Source organism: Notolepis coatsorum (genome assembly GCF_963971535.1).
Source record: "Notolepis coatsorum genome assembly, chromosome: 19".
NCBI classification, from domain to species: domain Eukaryota; kingdom Metazoa; phylum Chordata; class Actinopteri; order Aulopiformes; family Paralepididae; genus Notolepis; species Notolepis coatsorum.
In genome coordinates, this window is record NC_140183.1 from 17474992 (window position 1) to 17496850 (window position 21859).

The following is a 21859-nucleotide window of genomic DNA, read 5'->3' on the forward strand; positions in this document are numbered from 1 at the left end:
TTGGCGCTCAAGCGTTGGCGACGAAACACGAGTATACTCGTTTTTGGCGCCCAATGAGTTAAGAGGGGGCTTAAGAAGAGGTTTGAATTAAAAAAAATCCGGAGCCTTCACTTAAAAGGAGATGGGTACAGTACAAGGTCCACTTCTCAATCCTTTCCAACAACATGTACAGTACAAATATTCCTGGGAGACATGAGCGTAAAAGGTGTGATCTGTACGATTCAGAATAGTCATTGCAGTCGAAGTCAAGTCTCTTTTTGGGATAATGTTTAATACGCCGTGCATGAGGTTAGAAACAACCTCTGGGCAACGTGGTTATTTCTGGGGAACGCACAGCGCTGATCCTCTCTAATGCAGCTATAATAATATAATATATATAAATATATTATTATTACCACAGCAGAAATTGTCAAAAACTTTCACCTACATGAATGTATTGATATGATCACTTTTAAACACCATACTAAAGACAGCCTTGCTTTTTGCCTAGCCTACTTTTGATTCACACAAGGTTACATTGAAAATTAAACCAAATAAAATGTTTGATTTAGTTGTCCGATGTCTAAAGTCGTTTGGGGGGGGGGGGGGGCGAGTCTCGAGTCGATTTGCGTGCTACTCAAGTGAGACTCGAGTGCGAGTCGCCGACTCTGGTAAGATGTCAACAGTGGACTGAGAACCATGTACTCAATTCACATGATATTCCATGTCATTTGTACGTGGTTGAGTCTACGTGGTTCGCATTCCAAAAGATCGAAGATCTTACAGATTTTGGACCAATTTGGCACGTCAAATGTACGTCAACATGTCAAACTAAGGGTACAGAAGGAGTCAGGATTGTTTTGTTGAATCGTGTAATAGTACACCGACAGAGGTATAATTTAATTTAAAAATCTTTCCTGTGTCACTTTAAGGTTCCTCGAAAATATTAACAATGCAACCGGCTAAATAGTTTGGTGGTGCACTTGATTAATTACTTGTGATGTGTTGTCACTATGTTTCAGGGTTGGGGTTGATTCATTTCAATGAGGGATTGTATGATGTTGTGAAACAAAGTGTTCCATCAATCCCACAATGCAAAACATATTTTTTGCAACCAAGCATTAGAGCTGCTAAGTCAGCTAACTAATGTTACAGATGTGTTCTTTATTTGGATCCCCATTAGCGTCCACAAAGTGGTCGCTAGTCTTCCTGGGGACCACACAAAAACAACAATAAGAAAATAAACAATAATTAAAATCACACTGTATCAATAAAACAAAAAAGGCAAAACAAGCCAAATATAAAGATCAGAATAGAAGTGAAATAACTACATATGAAACAATAAACAATAGTAATTGTCACAAATACACAACAACAAAAATCAAAACATTATTTAGTGTTAATCAAAGATGGTCTTTCATTAACAGTACCTAGAGTTCTGCAACACTTGTTAGTTGACATTAGCTAAAAAAATTGGTATAGCTTATGTTAGTGCTAATGCTAGCTAACAGCAAAAGAGGATGTTAAGACGCTTTGCATTGTGGGGTAGATTAGGAGGACTGAGTGACATCATCTTATGACAGCATGGGGTGAATCTCCTATCCTACTTCCAGGTTGAACAACTAATGGCATAAAATAATAATATATAATAAACGTCATATTTGCATCTCAAATTCACAACATCAATCTGTCGCCGTATGCACAATCGGTTTCCGCTGTATTTAGAAACCTGATAGAGAAACTAACTAGATAACCGTTAGCTAGCGAGCATCCGCCATCTTGACTAGCTAAGCTAACATATCAAGTTGACAAACTGAAACATGTGGTGAAAATGGTTGTCATGAAGTGGACTGTACATACAAGGACAGATTGACATCACTGTGTTAAAATGCAAATATGAACTTTATATATAGTTACGCTTATCATGTCAGTTTCAAGGGTAGGAACGAACTGTGCCCCTGGAACAAGACTGGCACCACAAGCCTAAGTGTATAGAGTTGAACGTGAATGAATCCTAACCATGTTAGAGGGAGGAGGTGAGGTGAACAAGCCATTGTATCAACAGCACCGTCATGGGGTCAATTAATAGCATCAAAGATGATGAGAATCTGCAGACTGTTAAACTCACTCCCACTATATTTATTGAGATCAACGTTCGATTGAGAGATCAGGATGAAGCGTTGATCGAGACTTAAATCATTGATCTCAATAAATACAGCCGGAGTGAGTTATTAGCGGTGTGTATATTCTATTATTATTGCTGATCTTCATGCTCTAACTATCTATCTTTCACAGTCAGTTAATAGCATGCCTTACGGTTATCAAAACCTCCTACAAAAAGACACCGGTGACTAGGGATGCACCGATACTGGTATCGGGGTCCGATGCTAAAATAAAATATTGATATGGTAGAAATTCCCAGATAGTAAAATCTGATACCAAGAAACACGTCTAACGTGTCAGAAATCAAAGCAAATTGACTCAATTTGCTGGATTTATTTTTTTTACATTTCATACATTTTGTTCAATGAGCCCAAAATGACATCCAAGTCTCTGTTCATTAAAAGCAACGGACCGGATCAGTACTCGGTATCTGCCAAAGCCCAGGTAACGGCATCGGGACTGAAAAAGTGGGATCGGTGCGTCCTTACGGGCGACAACACTAACATGGACCTTGGGGGTTAGAGAGCGGTGACATGAGAAGGTTAGAAAAACACACGTCAGCATCCTGTGACAAACACTCTTTCACTACACATGTAGGTCACATCCTACGCTGGAGACGCCTCTCCAAACTTTATTCACTGAAGGTTAAGTCGATCCCTGCTACGAGGAAGAACAAAAGAAACAATAATAATAATTCCTGTAGTCTATATATGTACGTCTGCCAGGAGAGTCCAGTCTTGCTGCGGGTTATATAGGAGGCGCATTGTCTTCCCAAGGTTAGTTCCCATAGCAACCCCTCATCATAAGACATCCCGTCGTCACGCGTGTCGTCCCGACGCGCCGCGAGGTCAGCTTGAACAGCGAGCCACTGATCCAGGGGTGCGTCGTCCCGTCTGAAATGATATGACTCCACTAGGAATCACCGACCAAACAATCCGCCTTCTGGTTATACAAGTAGCATCACCCCCCCCGTAAAAAATAAGCTTTGATAGCAGTTTTCCATGAAAGCCAGGTTTTTTCCTACACAGCCAAAAAGCGACAGTGTGTCCACATTGATCATGTTGAGAAGGTGACATTAGATTCCTCTGTGGAGTCATATTGCTACGGTCCCCAGAAGACTCCCATCCCCTCCAGGGACTCCAGAAAGCAGAGAAACGCAACCTCTCTTTGGGTTCTTTTTTGTGTGAGCGACACGTGTCTGATGGTCATCAAGACACCCAGAGAATTCCACTGAACCTCGACGGCCGTTGTGATATCTCCGCACCCTTTGACATCCGCTATCCCCCCCAAAAACCGACTGCTTCGATTTATAGAAACGCGTTGCCATGTGAAGCGAAGCATGAATGCATGTTCACATCACATCATATGCATAGGTTTCTGCTTGGTTTATTACACCGCCGTTTTGTTGCATGAGCTCGGAAAAAATAGATATTTTTGGGGCGGAGGCCAAGCATACAATATAGGAGCACTTTCAGCGAGGAGCGGTCCAACATGGCTGCTGCTCCGGCCCCAGACGCCACAATATAGGAGCACTTTCAGCGAGGAGCGGTCCAACATGGCTGCTGCTCCGGCCCCAGACGCCACAGCTTCCCATCTGCAGGGTGAGGTCAGTCACTACACGGATCCTCAATATGGGAAGTGAATGGTGGGCAACAGTTACTGTTGACACTGGGTTTTGCACAAACAAGGCATAGAGGTACAGAGAGAGGACGTAACATCCCATGTATGCACTAGGGGGCAGCAGAGAGACGCCAGGAGTGACGGGAGATCATCCCGGTGCGCTGCGGCTCTTCCTCTTCCTAAGGGAGACGGGTATCAGTGCCGTCAGAGGGGTGGAGTCAGCGGTAGAGGGGTGGAGTCAGCAGGGGGATCAGCACTCGAGGGGGAGGAGGAAACTGCGCCTGCAGTCCACAGCCTTGGGGCTCGGCGGCTGGGCCCGCCTCCTGCGGAGCTCCTCGCGACCCAAGGTGCCACTGAGCCGTGAGTAGGCCGCCTTGTACTTCTTATCGAAGGCAGCTGTGAGACCAGGGGGAGAAAAGACACATTTAATAACAACAACATTGTCTTCAATGCCTCCTTTCCTTTTTACGTTATTTCAGAGAAGATGAGAGAAAAGCTGGCGTTACATCTTGTAGACCAGTGGTTCCCAAACTTTTTGTTTATGCGGACCACTAGATTGTTATCAAGAACTTTTGCGGACCACCTCATATGCAAACAGTAAAAATAAATAAACATCAAACGTATATATATAAAGTGGTAGTGTTAAAACGCAGATATTTTAATAGTTAATTATGGACCGCATACACTGAAACTCCTCTGACCTCATCTGGTCTTTCCAAAGACCAGAGATGGGACGGGGACGCACACACGCACACCCACACACACGCTTATAGCAGACTTAATGATTTTAGAATATTTCAGCTAATGAAGTTAAATCAGGTCAGGCCCCTATCTACATCACTGAACTCATTCGTCCCTACACCAACACCCGCTCACTCAGATCTGCCGATCAGCACCTCCTGGTGGTCCCCAGGTCCAGGCTTATAACAAGGGGTGATCGAGCCTTCGAGGTGACGGCACCAAGGCTCTGGAATGCCCTCCCCCTGGACCTGCAAACTGCCCCCTCAGAAAACTCAAAAACAGCTAAAAACACACATGTTCAGACAGGCTTTTGGTCATATATAGGAATCCTTTGTCCTCACTGTTCCTATAGTTTTTAGTTATTGACTGATGATTTTATTTAAATTTTTTATTTTATTTTATTTGGTTCACTGTTTTTAACTACTGTCTGTTATTGGTCATTTATTTCAGATTTTCTTTTAATATGTTATGCTGTAGTGTAAGAGAGAGAGAGAGAGAGAGAGAAAGAGAGAGAGACTCTTGTTACGCGTGACGTGGGTCAGTCTGCGTTCCTTTGCCTCAGAATGGATTTGGTAGAAAGAGAGAGAGCGCGAGAGAGAGAGCGCGAGAGAGAGAGCGCGAGAGAGAGAGAGAGAGAGAGAGAGAGAGAGAGAGAGAGAGAGAGAGAGAGACTCCGTTATGCGCCATTCAGTCTGACTTGCGGAGCCAGGCTTTTATGCTATATGGAGAGATTCAGATACAATTGAACACAAACGGTTCAAAAGATATTAATGTTTCACACCGCCAACAAAGTAGCCTACTGAGTCCGTTGTCTCGGAATGGAAATTAGCTGTAATTTCTGTGCGTCTCCCTCCATCTCTGACACTTGAGGCCTGACTATTTAACCACACCCCTCCGACACAAATGTAGTCCGATAATGATTAGCCTAATTTGAGAGAATAACAAACTATAATACTATGTTTTATATATTTTATATTACACGGTTTTACAATTTTATCTTAAATTTAAATGATATTATATACATGTTCTATTATTTTCTATTTTATTTATCTTTTTTTCCACGGACGACCTGCAATACCCACGCGGACCACAGTTTGGGAACCACTGTTGTAGACTATGTTAATGTCATCCCAACAAGTCAGGACATGATGTTTTAAAAGATCTTTTACTCACCAACATGGTCTTTGCCCATAGCTGCCAGCGTGAGGAAGAGCATCTCTCTGTACAAACTCCTGGAAAACAGAAAGTACACGTGAGCTTTATCTGTGATGTCAAATTGTGCAGCGCAAAAAGACAACAACGATGAACACATTACATTTTTCATCAACTGCATGTATAACTTTTGCCTTTTGATGCTTAACACTTTGAATGCCAGCCACGACATAGCACGTGTTAACAGCCCGCCCCCTGAATGCCCACCACGACAACTCTGTTTTTTTTTTTTTTTAATTAGCGATCTGAATTCATATTTCATCAACCGAGTCTACCGTTGGGAAACCAGCCTCATCAGGAGCTCAGATGTGAAAAAAGCGCCCCCTATTGTCTCCCAGATGGTAATGCACCTTTTTGGAATGGACTCAATGAAAATGGATGAGAAAAAAAAACTCCGGAATCCACATTTTACTTCACACGCATGTAACCGGAGATGATCCCAGTCATTGTGGAGCCTCAGAACAGCGTGTAATACCGGTATGTCTTTACAGTATCTAGCGTTGGATCAATAAAAGGATCTATTTTTGGAATGGCGATAAGGAATTGGAATAATCTTTTTGGATACCATCTGATCTCAGGTAAGGAATCTATTTTACCAGTCTTAGGATAATCAGACCTGTTTTCACGGAGATATAAACTTTTCCCCTATGTTTGATATGGCTGTTTGGCTGTGCGAGCGATCAGGAAATATATCAGAGCAGATATCAGATCGCCTATATAGCGTGCATACGTACACATATACTATCGATAATCTAGCGTTTATTTGAAAACGATTCATAAATAGGCCGAAAAATGAGAACGTTTTTGTGTATTCTAGAATATTCAGTTTATTATGGAATATTTTTATTTGCCTTGAAAACGAGGGCTTTTCAAGATGCTATAAAACGGAAATGAACCGATAAAAAAACAATCCGCTTCGACAATGTTGACTGGAAAATGAGTCATTGATAAGCGACGGGCATATTAGACACATAGCCATAATTTAAAACATAGATTAGGCGATATTAACGCTAACATTGAAGTGGATGCTGGGCATTCAAGCACTAAATCGTGTGCCCCTTGCTGGGCACTGAAAGTGTTAAGTTAAAGGCTTCAATTTAACACTGAATGAATGAATGAACGAGTCAATGTCAAAATGTCTATGAATGAATGAATGATTCAATGCGAAAATCACTATGAATGGATGAATTATTCAATGTGAAAATCACTATGAATGGATGAATGATTCAATGTCAAAATCACTATTCCAATGCTTCAGTTTTTGGTTGTGTTTTTCTTTTTCTTTTTTTACCTCTCCAACAATGTGCCTAAGAAATATCTTGTAGAAATAATAATCCAACATTCATGAACAAACTGGTCAAACGTAAACAGGTACAGAGTAGATTAAACAAATGATATCCAATATAATTATCCTGCAGGAAACACACTTGGTACAAAAAGACATCAACAGAATGGGAAATGGTGGCCAGGACAGGTTTATTCTCCATTCTTTACTTCTAATGCCAGGTGCCACTGTATTAATCCACAAATCGATACCCTTTCATCTGAGAAACAAATATATAGATCCAACAGGGAGGTATATTATACTTAGTGGCACCATAGTATCTACCCAGATAAACTTGGTAAGTATTTATGTGCCCAATAGTGACTTTTTATCAAAACGTCTTTCTCTCCTTATTTTAATATCTGGGTCAATATATAATTGGTGGTGACTTTAACTGTATGTTGGACCAGACACTTGATCGCTCTACTGGTATTGATTTTTCTCATCAACAAGTCAGAAAAAGTATTCAAAGATTAATGGTTGACTTAAATTTGACGGACATTTGGAGATATCTTAACCCCAATAAAAAGGACTATTCATGCTTCTCAAACACATTCTAGAATCGATATTGCTATCAGATCATGCCCCAACTTCATTAATAATGCAAATACCAGATATCCTCACCACCTAGATTTTACTTTCAATCTAAAGGGCTCCAATCCCCTGATTTTGTGAAATTTATTGATGGAAAGTTAGACGATTATTTCTCTACCAAATTAGTGCTACAATAAAATGTGGTGCACAAGGCATTTATAAGGGGTGAAATAATAAGCTATACTAAATGTTAGTTGACCCAGTCGAAATAAATGAGTCCTTTACTAAATATTATGAGGATTTGTATAAATCTGAATATCCAGATAGCCCAGGAAAACAAACATGAGTTTTTGGACCAACTACAGTTTCTAATATTGTCTGAGGAGGAAAGAAATATTGTGATAAAGATATATGTATAGAAGAACTAGTGGAGGCTTTGAAGAATATGAACAGTGGAAAGGCTCCAGGGCCGGATGGTCTATCTAAAAATTCTCAGACATTATTGCTGCACCTTCTTCAAATGTTTAATGAATCATATGAAGATGGAGTGTTACCTCCATCCTTAAAAGAACACGCCAACATTTTCGGAATTAGCTTATCGTCTTCTCCAGAGAGAGACAAGAAGATAGATACCAGTTTCCTCTTTGTGCGTTCAGTAGAAAGCTATCTGGCTGCACGTTAGCCTAGCTTAGTCCGCTTCCATTCATTGTGCTATTAAAAAAACTGCCACTGAGCTCATTCAGCACCTTCTTGAGATCACGTGTAAAAAAAATCTAAGCAAATTAATAAAGGGAAGATGATTAAACAGAAGGTTTTGTAGATAATGTACAGTACTGAATTCTGCCATCCGGACACATGCTATTTGAAATATGATTATAGAATATCAGGCCTATAAATGACCTTATTATAGCCAAGTCGCACATCTATGGATCGGGCCAAATCTCCTCTTTCAAATGGCAGAGTTCAATCTGGATTTATTATCACCAGGTGTGCAGCAAAAACCGCGAATGAAATCGACTGTAAGTACAGTAGATTAGGTACAAAAGGGCGGCGCGCAATTCCTATCATCTATAATTAGCCTGTTTCCAACTAGATTTCCAAAACTCATTCACTAATGACACTTTAACCTATTGGTAAACAAACGTATTGCTGAAAATATACACTTTGACTGCTGTTTTGACAGGGTTAGGGTCTTTACTCTTGGCTACATTTGAAAAAGAAAACGCAACATTAATTTATATATATATATATTTTTTGAATTATCTTTTTCCTCCTTTTTTCCGTTTTTTTCTCCCATCCCAATGTTAGTCGTTATGCCAATTCCCAATCCCCTTCCTGGTCGTTGAGCACTCTACCCCCTACCGTCGGTCCGGGAGGGCGGAGACTATCACATGCTTCCTCCGACACATGTGTACCCAGCCCACTGCTTCTTTTCACCTGGCAGCGCGGACTCTCACTGGGAGAGTGTAACGTGTGGAAGTCACACTACCTCTCTTAGATCCTTCCCTTGCTGTGCAGGCGCCACGACCAAACTGTAGGAGTCGCTGTTTACAACGACCAGGACCCACCCTCTAACACTGCCAATTGTGTTAGTATGGACGGTCGGCCAACCCGGAAGCACCACAGCTGGATTCGATCCCACTGTCTCTGTGGTGGTGGGCAGACGCTTAGTCCGCTGCGCCACCCGGCCGCCAATATTAATTTATATATTATTTATATTGATTTATGGCGTGATGTCATTTGTGGTCCACCGCCGGACCGCTCGGGCTTAAGAGGTTAAATGGATTACCTCTTAGCCTGCAACAGCCCGCCGGCGGGATGTTTTTCTGACTTTTTGCAACCAGCACTTTGGCGACCCCTAGTGGCTCGGGTGTGCATATTTTGTAATACAATATATATATCGAATTGAAGGCTTATTTGTTGCCTGTCGATACAAAATCCGACAAAATCCGTTCAGTGGTTCTCGAGTTACATGCCGGTATTTGAGGCTTGTGCAAAGTACACGGTATTGCGTAAAATACCACTCCTGACTCAGGCTGCCGTAGTTCCATCAATCTAGATCCGAGCTAGAAAATGATTGTGGATCGTTGTAGCCAATGAGTGTGGCTTCCAATGATACCCCATGTGGGGATGTGTGAATCAGGGATCTAGGTGAACAACTAAATTCTTTAACAGGAAGCCAAATGAATTGAAGTCTATGAGAAACCTGAGTTTTTCTTTGTACACAGTTTACCAAAATCACTCATAATCACTCATTTCTGAATGGATCTTTATGAAATTATGAATTTTTTAAATGGATATGTACTACGGTACATAAGGCTTCAGGCTATGGCTCCGTCTGGATTTGTAAACCATACCACCTTCTGGGGAAATACTACCTCTGGACTACCAACTACTACAGAAGAACTTGAGTAACAAGTTTTTCTACAACTCAAGTTCAGACCTATGTTACTCTATTACGTTAGCACTAAAAGTAATAAAGTAAAAAGTAATAAAAAAAAGTATGCAGTGCTCAAGTTGAAGTTAAAAAATTGCCACTTTTCTGCCCGCTTGATAAGCGGTTAAATGGATACATTTACTATATACAAAAACTATATTCAAAACCTGTCAATCTATGCAGATCGACATGCCAAGAATGTCTGATATCTCCTTTATTATTTTTGTTTGCCATCGAACCCTTGGCCATGGCAATACGTCAATCAACTGAGATCACAGGTATAACAGGCCAGACAGAACATCGTTTGTCTGTTTTTGTTATTTTTGACGAACCTGGGAACCTCAATAAGTGCGCTAGATCATCATTTTTTTTTAATCTATTTTCTTCTCTAACTTTTTTTCTGTATTTTTCTCCCATCTCAATTTAGTCGTTATGCCAATTCCCTTCCTGGTCGTTGCGCGCATTGCCCCACTGTCGGCCTAGGGAGGGTGAAGACTACCACATGCCTCCTCCGATACATGTGGAGTCAGCCAGCCGCTTCTTTTCACCTGACAGCGTAGGTGCGCGAGGCACTATGGTATGCGCCACGAGGGCGCCCCTGGATCATCTTTTGAAGATATCTGGACAGTTCTCTGGATATACTATGACGATACCCCCACTATCTACCATTGAAAGACTCACTGTAAAACATCTACATGGCAGAAGAATTATCTATATCTTATGGTGAACTATTGGCTCAAAAGAAAACTCCCTATCATGCCTAGAGGCCTAGAAACATGACTTACAGCAGGACATCTTTGTAGAGGACTGGGAGGAGCTAGTCTTCAGGTCGAAACCCAGACTATAAATACTAGATGTAAATTATTACAATATAAATAGCTGCTGAGGACCTATATTCTGCCTGTTAAATTACATAATCCTAATCCCAATATTCCAAATGACTGCACTGGGGATGGGGGCATCGCAGGCATCTGGGTGTGGCTTGAGACTTGTGGGACAGCTGGAGAGGAGGGGGGTGAGTGGGGAAGGAAGAGTGTGATGCGAGGATTTGGATTAGTGAATAGTATTTTTTGTTAAGAAATCTACTTTGTGTGCACTGTGGAATTTCATTGAGCCTCGGTCAGCTTGTACAGACAGGAGCTCGACCCCATTGACTTTGTTTGTGGCTAACTAGCCGGAGCTGGCATGAGGGATGGATTGTGGATTGGATTGTGCTGAGAAAGGACTCTACCGATCAACACCATCGCTGGTGAGTAAGAAATAGGGCCAGGGTTCCAAAAAAATCAGACCTATCCATTTAATCTCATCAACATAGAAATGTTGTCAGTGAACCCGGTCACATGACGCCCCTCTCTCACCTCTGGATCCTGGGCGTCGACGGCTGCTTGGCCAGGGTTTCCAGGAAGAGCGTGACGGCCTTGTGCACCTCGTTCATCCCCACCCAGCGCAGGACTTCCTCCAGGAAGGCCAGGGTGAAGGGGTGGTTGTGTCTCCTCCAGCTGTAGCTCCGCATGGGCACTCCGCCTGGTGGGGGCAGTTATTATAACACAGTCACAACACAGTCACAACACTGATACAACACAGTCACAACACTGATACAACACAGTCACAACACTGATACAACACAGTCACAACACTGATGCAACACAGTCACAACACTGATACAACAGTCACAACACTGATTCAACAGTCACAACACTGATTCAACAGTCACAACACTGATTCAACAGTCACAACACTGATTCAACAGTCACAACACTGATTCAACAGTCACAACACTTATACAACAGTCACAACACAACATTGATACAACACAGTCACAACACTGATACAACACAGTCACAACCAGTGTTAATTTCATCAGCTATTTACATTTTTTGTTTTAGTCTTAGTCATGTGTCAAATGCTCTTTTTCGTTATCATATCGTTTTAGTCAACTACAGGTCTGAGCATTTTAGTCTCAATTTAGTATTTTTAGTTTAGTCTCGCCACTCAGTTACAGCCTCATAAATTGGTGTGAGCTTTTTCTAAACAAAAACAAGCTAATGTTAGTGCTAGCTGGTTAGACTAAAATTATTGCAATCTAACCTCTTAAGGATTGGGCAAAAACGGGGCCATTTGAGTTTTTGACGATTGCATACATTTTTTGCAAAGCTTTACTTTATACTTATAGCACATGCATGAGTCTGGTCTCTTTTGAAAGGTAACATTCTGAAGTTGATAACACAATAAAGAAAAATCCCTTTGAGTGCTAATGTATTAAGAGAAACAAAGGTTTGAACACACTGAAATAAATATTTTCTCCTTACTTTTGTGTTGACTTGTTGCCAGATGCCTGTTTTTGGGTTCCAGATGAGAGGTAGGAGCTGGAAAACACAACGGTTCCATAGCCTGAAGTATTAGTCATACTGACTAAAGTTTATAAAAAACCCATGTTTTTTTTAGAAAGGTTTCAGCGTGATAATCCAAAATGGCCATCCACTTCAATTCATTCAGATGCGCGAGTCAGGACAAAGGACTTCTTCGTCACCTTCCCCCACTCTCACCCGCCCATCTGGGATCAGACACTCCTTGGCTACAACGGTGGTCAATAATCTTCGCCATCAGCGGTGATTGGTCAGTTCGGGAGCATATACGGTCACTTGACGGAGCGGCTTGTCAAATTACGCTCGCCGGATATATCGTCTTGTAACTCGAGACCCGAAGCACGCAATAGGTTGAGTCTGGTGGCGATCGAAAGGCGGCAAATTCAACTTTCGAACGGTATTGGATGAGGGGCGAAAAATGCAGCCCGGAGCCGGCAGATGAGCGCATAGTGCCACGAGTGCGCGCGAGGGCATGACGGCCCGCCGTCTTGTTTTAGCCAAGAGATATTTCGGCATGGTTTTATTTTGTAAACTACATTTTGTGTCGTCGTTTGTAGTCAACGACATTGCATGAATTATTTTGTCACGTTAGTGTCACAATCTCCACTAACGTGATGTCTCGTCTCGTTGTCAGGGGGAAAAGCTTAGTTGGCAACCATATTTTGTCATAATTTTTTTATTAACACTGGTCACAACACTGATACAACACAGTCACAACACTGATACAACACAGTTACAACACTTTTTATTTTCGGCATTTTATTGCTTTACAAGTCCGGCAGAGAGGAAGGATGGGAGAGAGATATGGGGGAAGACATTCAGCAAAGGTCGCCGGGACCGGGAGTCAAACCCGGGACGGCCGCATTGCACTACAGTGCGTTACGTGGTGCGCCACCCTGGCGCCCCCACACTGATACAACACTGATACAACACAGTCACAACACTGTCACAATAGCCTAGCCTAGATTAGCACAAATTAATAAAAGCGGATACGGACCAGCCTGCCAAAACCACCTCTCCCGGAGTTTTTAGCTAGGCTAGTTGGTCCGTATCAGCTTCCATTAATTTGTGCTAGGCTAGGCTAGCTTGCAGCCGGATAGCATTCTACTGAACACACAGGGAGGAGATTGGTATCTATCTTCTTGTCTGACTCTGGACTCTCATAATGTTGGCGTGTTCCTTTAACCTCTTGAGCCTCTGCCTCTTGAAAATCTGCCTAAAAATACATACCTAAGTAAATGGAAGATTGCTCCACTTCTACGAGGTCCATTTGCATGTTCTTGGTATCTAGGGAAATCTATGGATCTCAGTGAATGTATTCGCAGTGTCATAAATATTGTGTCTGTTACTAGGCTTGAGTAAATTGTAATGAACCAAAGGAGAATATCAATTATATTTTTTTATTTTATAATTCTTTTTCATCTTTGACAGTGAATAACACCATGCAAAAAATGACCAGACATGAAAAATTGCCACTGAGCTCGTTCAGCACCTTCTTGAGATCACGTGTACAAAAAAATCTTAAGCAAATGAATAAAGGGAAAATGATTAAACAGAAGGTTTTGTAGATACAGTACTGAATTATGCCACCTGGACACATGCAATTTGAAATATTTGTATTATAGAATATAGAATATCAGGCCTATAAATGACCTTATAGCCAAGTCGCACATCTATGGATCAGGCCAAATCTCCTCTTTCCAATGGCAGAGTTCAATCTGGATTTAGTATCAGCAGCCGTGCAGCAAAGACTGTGAATGAAATCTACTGTAAGTACAGTAACTTTTATTATGTAGATTTCTCTGCCATTTTTCATCAGATTGCAACGCAGTTCTTTGCTAGACGTTCACGGAAAGGTAGAGAAACTAACTGCGTTCTAATTTATGCCAATAACGGTCAGGTTTGTGGGAGATAATCCCAAAAAATTAAAAAGTTAATCCACAAGTCATTTGATGGGTAGTGTAGTTTTTCGAAATTCCAAAGCCCATTGAAAGCCCCGGGTCTCCTCTCCTCATATGACTACAAACAAAATGGCGGTGTGCATTTCCTCTCATCGATATTCGCTAGTTTCTGAATACATTTCCAAAACTCATATTTCACTAATAACACTTCAACTCATTCAGCGCCATCGCTTAATGCGCCAGAGGGCGCTAGAACGCCACCGCTTTAATCAATGGGGAGACTGCAAGATTTGCGAGCGAGTGAGTTGCTTCCAGTCAACATGCACAAAACAGATTGTTTTTTCATCCGTACATTTCTGTTTTATACCGTTTTGAATAAGAGTACAGTTTTGGTGATTCTTGATAATCCCAGGAAAAGACGCGATAATAGCCCTTTAGTGGAATACACTAAACACGTTGTCATTTTTCGCCTGATTATCGAATCTTCCTGAAATCAACGCTAGATTATCATTATTATCCTCTTGCATACATGAAATGGCCCTCGTAACGTGGCGCTCCCCCCGCCACCTCCTGCACTCAACGGTAAACAGTCACACACACACACACAGACAGCGTCGATCGCGGTAGAAGGAAATATCAGATCAACGCAAGATTTTATATATAGAGTCCTTACCTGGTCTCTGATGTAATGCAAACGAAATAATCCAATTATCTAATCGCCATTCCAAATACTGCTTGTGGAGGTCCGTCCCACATTACCGTGCGTTACACATGAACGGGCGGGCGGGATTACTGTTCCATGCCATCGTTGTAAAGGCCTGCCTCGTCTTAGTATTTAAACCCCGCCCGCACGGCTCAGATCGGCCCAGAAAAGAAACTACACCATTGCTAATAGAGTGCAATACCGGCTGGAAGGCGTAGGCGGCGGTATTTGCCCTTTTGCAAGCTCAGACCCATTCCCAATGATAACATCAGGCTGGATGGATGAAAAATGAATGTATATAGCTAATAAAAGAAATAACAATTAAAACCAGACTTTACTCGTGATTGGCGCTGAACGGCAAGTTAACCCGACTTTACTCGTGACTGGCGTTGAATGAGTTAACCTATTGGTAAACAAACGTATTGCTGAAAATATACACTATGACTGCTGTTTTGACAGGGTTAGGGTCTTTACTCTTGGCTACTTTTGAAAAACAAAAAACACAACATTCATTTTGACAGATTGATGGAGATGGATTTTTCCACATACATATCGATGTGTCAAAAGATTTTTTTTTACTCCCCTAGATAGAAGACATTATCATGAGCTCCTGAGGTGTGGTGGTGGTGTGCATGTTGTCTTACTGTGAATCCTCCAGAGCACATAGAGGGGGGGCCAGTGGTCCGTGTCCGGGACCAGGGTGTCCCACAGTAGTCGCACCCTCACCGCTGGGTTCTCTGTCTGGGACACACACACAGCAGTGGGACCATCAGATTCCTGCCAGGCTGCTCTGTGGATGAGTGGGCTGAGGTGTGCTGTGTGCTCAAGACATTGTGAATTCAACTTCAGCTAATGAGCTACAGTACATGTCATCTCTCTCTCTCTCTGTGTGATGCTATACAAATAATAAGCCTTCACCAAAAAACAGTCGATTTATTTTGCACATAATCACACATCCAAAAATTCAAAACAGTTTTGCGCACATTAATTTAGTTCAAACTAATTTATTCTGTCTGTCTCCTCGTGATATAGACCGTCTCTGGTTAAACTGCCACAGTGTTCCGTCTCCTCGTTATATAGACCGTCTCTGGTTAAACTGCCACAGTGTTCCGTCTCCTCGTGATATAGACCGTCTCTGGTTAAACTGCCACAGTGTTCCGTCTCCTCGTTAGATAGACCGTCTCTGGTTAAACTGCCACAGTGTTCCGTCTCCTCGTTATATAGACCGTCTCTGGTTAAACTGCCACAGTGCTGTCCCATCATGATATAGACTGTCTCTGGTTAAACTGCCACAGTGCTGTCCCCTCATGATATAGACTGTCTCTGGTTAAACTGCCACAGTGTTCTGACTCCTCGTTATATAAACTGTCTCTGGTTAAACTGCCACAGTGTTCCGAGTCCTCATTATATAGACTGTCTCTGGTTAAACTGCCGCAGTGTTCTGTGTCCTCATTATATAGACCAGACCTGGGCATTGTACTGCCCGCAGGCCAAATACGGCCCGCGGGATGATTCTGACCGGCCCGCAAAAGATCATTTTTTATTTTTTTTTATAATTATATATATATTTTCTTTTACATATATATTTTTTTTATGTCAACGTTCACACGCACAATATACGCTTACCTAGGATTTGACTTGATTCACCAACAAAGCAGTCGGGGCAATGGCAAGCCGAAAACTGTCGAAAGTGTGGTTATTTTTTTCCACAACCGAGGTAGGTAGATTCAATTTTGTTTATTTGCAATTAATTTCAAGGCAACTAGGCAGCAACAATCTCGAACACATGAAAACCCTGAAAGAAGTCAAACCATCAGCTGATCACCGGCACAGGTACTCATCCATGTTAGGAGCACTGCATGATGAATTTTCAAGGCATTTTCAAGATTTCAAAAAGGTTGAGGATGAAATGCAGCTGGTTTCCTCTCCCTTTACCTGCAGTGTTGATAGTGCACCCATTGATGCTCAGCTTGAACTCATTGACCTGCAGTCTGATTCACTACTGAAAGAGCACTTTAAGTCAGCATCACTGCTAGAGTTCTACTCTGCTCTCAAGGAGGATCACTTTCCAAGCATGAGGAGACATGCTCAGAAGATGTTGGTTCTCTTTGGATCCACATACATATTATGTGAATAGACATTCTCAGTCATGAAGTTTACCAAATCCAGGTACAGATCCTCTCTCACTGATGAACATCTGTCAGCTGTGCTTCGCATCTCCACCTCAGACATTCAACCTGACTTTGATGGACTCAAAAGCTCAAAAGAGACTGGATTTCGCACACTGAATGAAAACAAATAACTGAAGAACACTCAAATGTGGAAATATAACTAGTGAAATGGGACACTTGATCCTTTTCTTTTTTTCTGCACAGTAAAAAAAAGAACTGAAGAACACTAAAATGTGGAAATATAACAAGTGAAATGGGACACACTTTTTTTTTGCACAGTTCTGAAAACATTAAATGTTTAATATAGGCATGTAAAGTCAAAAAGGCTACAAAACTGGGACACTTTTCTTTACACAGTTACAGTTCAGTGACATGTCTTGTTTATTTTGGCTACAAAGATGATGTGATGTCTTTAGAAAGCTAAGAAGATCCTTGTTTCAATAGTATATGAAACTCAAAATGTCCTTTGTTATTAATGTGACTGAAAATGAGTTAAATGTTTCACATTTTGTTTATCATTTTGGAAATTCTATTTGAATAAATGATATTTTTGAAAGCTAACCTCACATTTTAATTGCCAAATAATAACATACACTCTTACCAGCGGTCAAAACAATGCCATTTACTGCTTTTTATATAGAAATAAAATGTATATTATGCATAATTGAGTTCGGAATTTTGGCCCGGCCCTCCAAAATATTTTCAGTTGCTCATTTGGCCCCCTGGGAAAAATAATTGCCCACCCCTGATATAGACTGTCTCTGGTTAAACTGCCAGTGTTCTGTCTCCTCATGATATAGACCGTCTATATCTGACTATAGCTAGTCATCTCCCCCAGATCCCCTACCTTCTGAAAAGATGCCCTGACTGACCAGTAGGAGTCGCTATTGCAACGACCAGGACTCAGACCCCATAGGCTTCCCACCCGCGAACACTGGCAATCGTGTTCGTAGGGATGACCGACCAAGCCGGAGGTACCGCTGCCGGTAATCGAACCCAGGTCTCCGTGGTGGTAGGGCGAGTGCTTAGACCTCTACTCTACCCAGTTATATTAACGTATAGCTTACGCTCTGCTCTATTGGAACATATCCCATATCCAGTCTAATACTGAATACATTTCTTCACATGTACACACCCATCCGCCTGGCCACACCCCCATCCGCTCCTCTACATAAGCGGGGATGTGGCCATACTAACCGCTCCTTCCTTATTTTCACCACCGACAAGTGTCTGTATACACCACTTGAGTTTAGTGCCGAAATAGTTGGAAAGGAGCTACGTTGGAGAGAAGGAGCTGCGTTGACATTATATCTTTGTTTTCTCTCTCACTATTTTCGAGGAAATACAGCGATTGTCTAGAAGACATTATATCTTTGTTTTCTCTCTCACTATTTGAGGAAATACAGCGAGTGTCTAGAAGATGATGATCATTCTGACTTCCACCGGCGCTTCGTATTAGGGGCTCGCGTCGCTGAGCAATCCCCGCCGGCATTACCTCCGGCTCTGCAGCTGGACACTTTGCTTGGGAGGCGCTCTGCCGTGTGAGGGCTGACGGCCTCTCGGGGCGGGTGATGTTTTTGCGAGGCGGGCGCCAGGTGTGTCGGTTGTGGGGGGAACGGCTACACAGCTTAGGAAGGCCGGCTCCAGGCTGGGATCCTTTTCGCTGCCACTTAGCGGCGTGGAGGGGGTTCTTGTTTGATGCCCACGTTAACATTAGCTCCTCCTCAAGTAAGAGCTTTGTTTTCCTGGGACCGTGATTCCGAATCTGCGGTTCAATTCCCCGGGTCTCTGGACAAACGGATACCCACTGTCGCCGTGCTGGCCCCGATTTTCAAGATGAAAAGCACCCGGTGCGAGGGAGGTGAGCTTGGTGTTCATTATGAGAATATCTCCATGCTCAAGTCGGCTATAGTCCGTGAGGGACTTGTTGCCGGCACCGCTGTGTCTGGTAAACACTGTTCTGAAGAGGGACGTGTGTTGCCTTTTTTCGCTTCTTTTCTTCGGATGAGAAGAGGAAAAGACAGCGGCTGTCTGAAGTGTTGGCCTGTATTGCTTTTCTCACGTTGTGCAGTTTTCAGTGGTAGCCGCTTAGCTTGCTTCTGCGTGAGCTAGTGGCTAGCGATAGCCGGGTTGAGCTAACTGTTAGCTACGACGTTAGCTACCGGTTTCGCTCGGCTGGGAACGTCAGCTTGATGCTATCAGTTAGCCTAGAGTTAGCTGTTAGCTTGTGCTACAACCATTGACGTAGCCGTGAGAATAGCAGGCCCTGGCACTCTGACTACGACATCATCTTTGACAGAAGATATAGTCGGGCCTGCACCATGACCGGCTGCAGGAGGGGGGCGTCTCGCCGGAGCGAGGCTCCGGCCATAGCTTCTTTTTGCCCCGTCAGCGAGAGGCCTTTCGTCAACGTGGAGACCAACCTGTGTTACGGCCTTTCGCCCTGCATTCCTTGGTGCAGGTAAGATGTCCATTGGACATTACCCCACTCTTCCTTCCTTCCCCTCCCGAATGTTTTGTTAATAACGATGTCTTTGTCTACAAAACATATGTTACTTCACTACATTTGGAGATACGGCATGTGCTGTGTGTGAATTGTCTTGGTCGCTTTGTATAGCTTGGGTAGCGTTGGCCAAGGCTTGTGCCTTTCTCTCTACCTAGGAACAGCGTTGTTTTTTACGTGAGTAAAATGAACTGGGTTTTTGTTGTATGATGAGAAGTTGTGTGTGTTCATGTAACGTTTAGACAACGTGGCTGAGCCCACAACTGGCTGGGTTACCCTACAATACTGTGCATAGTGGCATGTGATCGAGGGATGAGTCCCTCTCTCAGCTTGTTATTCTTACTTGAGGGTAATGATGACAATAACAAGTGTCAAGTTTTTTTCACACATAAGCAGGGCTGTGCCTGTTCAAACAAGGTCTTCGGCTGTGCTGGCGTGCATGATGTGAAGCTTACTCTACACATTTGGCGTCGTATCAGGGGTAAGGTGGTGAGGGGTGGGTGAAATTATTCCCCGGTTTGCCCCTGGCCCCCCCCCCCCCTCCCCTCAAATATGATTTTGTTTACAAAATGTGTGTCGATTCACTATATTTTTGGGGATACGGTGTAAATCGCTCAGCTTCTGCTGGGGTTGTGCTCTTGCTTAGAGAGAGGCAATTTTTTCTGAAAATTGTTTAGTCGCCGTCATGTGGACTGTGACCAGTACTTAATCGAGGACTTATGTCTTCTCTCATCATGAAAAATGGCGTTTCCTCTTACAGTAGTGAGTAGAGATGTTCCGATACCATTTTTTCCTTTCCGATCCGATTCCGATACCTAAGCTTTGGGTATCGGCCGATACCGATACTTATCCGATACCAGTATACATAAAAAATAAAAAAAAAATATATGAATTATACTTTTTTTTATTTTTTTTACAGATACTGTTTTATATATACTGTTTTTTAGTAATAACTAGAAAGTAATGGTATTTATTCAACAACAGGTGATTGTATAGATTTGTATTAGTATCATTAATCAATAAGTATGGGGCTGCAGCACTGCAGATATACCCTACTCCAATGATCCACACGGACATTAGACGGTGTTGCACTCGCTACCCAGTGACTCTGCAGATATACCCTACTCAGTCTGTAAGCTAGTAGCAGATAGAACGTTCATGTTGTGATTTTCGATGCAAAATAAATATTCAACATTCTCCTTTGAGACTCCGCCTCAGACTCTTATCCTTTGGCACTTGGAACTTGCTGTACTTTGCTTGCAGGTCTGCAGCCATTATTGCTGGATTATGAATAGCACCAACTTTAGACACGGTATCGTTATCAAGCTAAGCTAGCTGACCTAGCTCGTCTTCCCGCATTGACATTTGATAACGTTAGTCAGCTAACGCTAGTCAGTAGCTACTTAACTTAAATACAATTCACCGTGGGTGCATTATTGTTGATAGACGGTCACGGACAGTGTCAGGTCCTGGAGAAAGGACAGGCGATCATCTGATTTGATGTAACGGGCGGATGTTGTTCCAACTAGCTAGCTTTTCAGCTGTTAATGCTACAGTATAATAACACCAGCAAGCGAAACACATCCGAGCTCCCCGTCACACGCTCTGTCGGGGACAATGGAATTTAAGAAAGTGTATCTGCTGTTAAAATGACAAACAGCATCACACTTTAAAACACGTTCATTTTATAATCCTCACTCTCCGCAGGAGATAAATTACATCATGGGATCGGAGGCTACAATTTACATATACCGATACCAGCATTTTAGGCAGTATCGGCGGCATTTCCGATACTGGTATTGGTATCGGAACAACTCTAGTAGTGAGAGTGTACTTTTGCCCTTTTTTGTTGTGATGGAGGGTTGCGTGTATCGTATTCACGTTTAAGATCCACAACTGGGTTAGGTGTTGGCCTACAGAAGTTACATGTGTAAGCTCTTGTACCAGGGCCCTTGGCCCCTCTCTTGGTCTGTGTTTTTTTTCTTCCTTTAGGGCAAAGGTGTGAAAATTCAGGTGGCAGGTTCGCACATGAGCCTGAAGCCATATATAAAACCAGTTTTGCACAGGCGAGGTTATCGTCTGTGGCTGGCGTGCAGAATGTGAGGCTGTTAGCTTAAACAGGTATAAATGCGCTTCATGTACAGTAGCACGCTATGACTGGTGTCATGGCTCTGCTTTGTCATTGCATTGTATCAGGGGTGAGGG

General features: G+C 42.6%; 1 protein-coding gene across 1 annotated transcript in view; it reads right to left on the reverse strand.

Annotated features, from left to right (window-relative positions):
- Positions 1-2240: 2240 nt before the first annotated feature.
- The window catches only part of dennd4b (DENN/MADD domain containing 4B), a gene marked incomplete at its 5' end in the record, with an annotated part of 93422 nt that continues 73803 nt past the window's right edge, over positions 2241-21859 (reverse strand). Inside the window, 4 exons of the mRNA XM_084336825.1 lie at positions 2241-4158; positions 5677-5735; positions 11369-11534; positions 15625-15721. Coding sequence (XP_084192951.1) covers positions 4013-4158; positions 5677-5735; positions 11369-11534; positions 15625-15721 — 468 coding nt within the window. The 3' untranslated portion in view covers positions 2241-4012. The remainder of the gene's footprint in view (positions 4159-5676; positions 5736-11368; positions 11535-15624; positions 15722-21859) is intronic.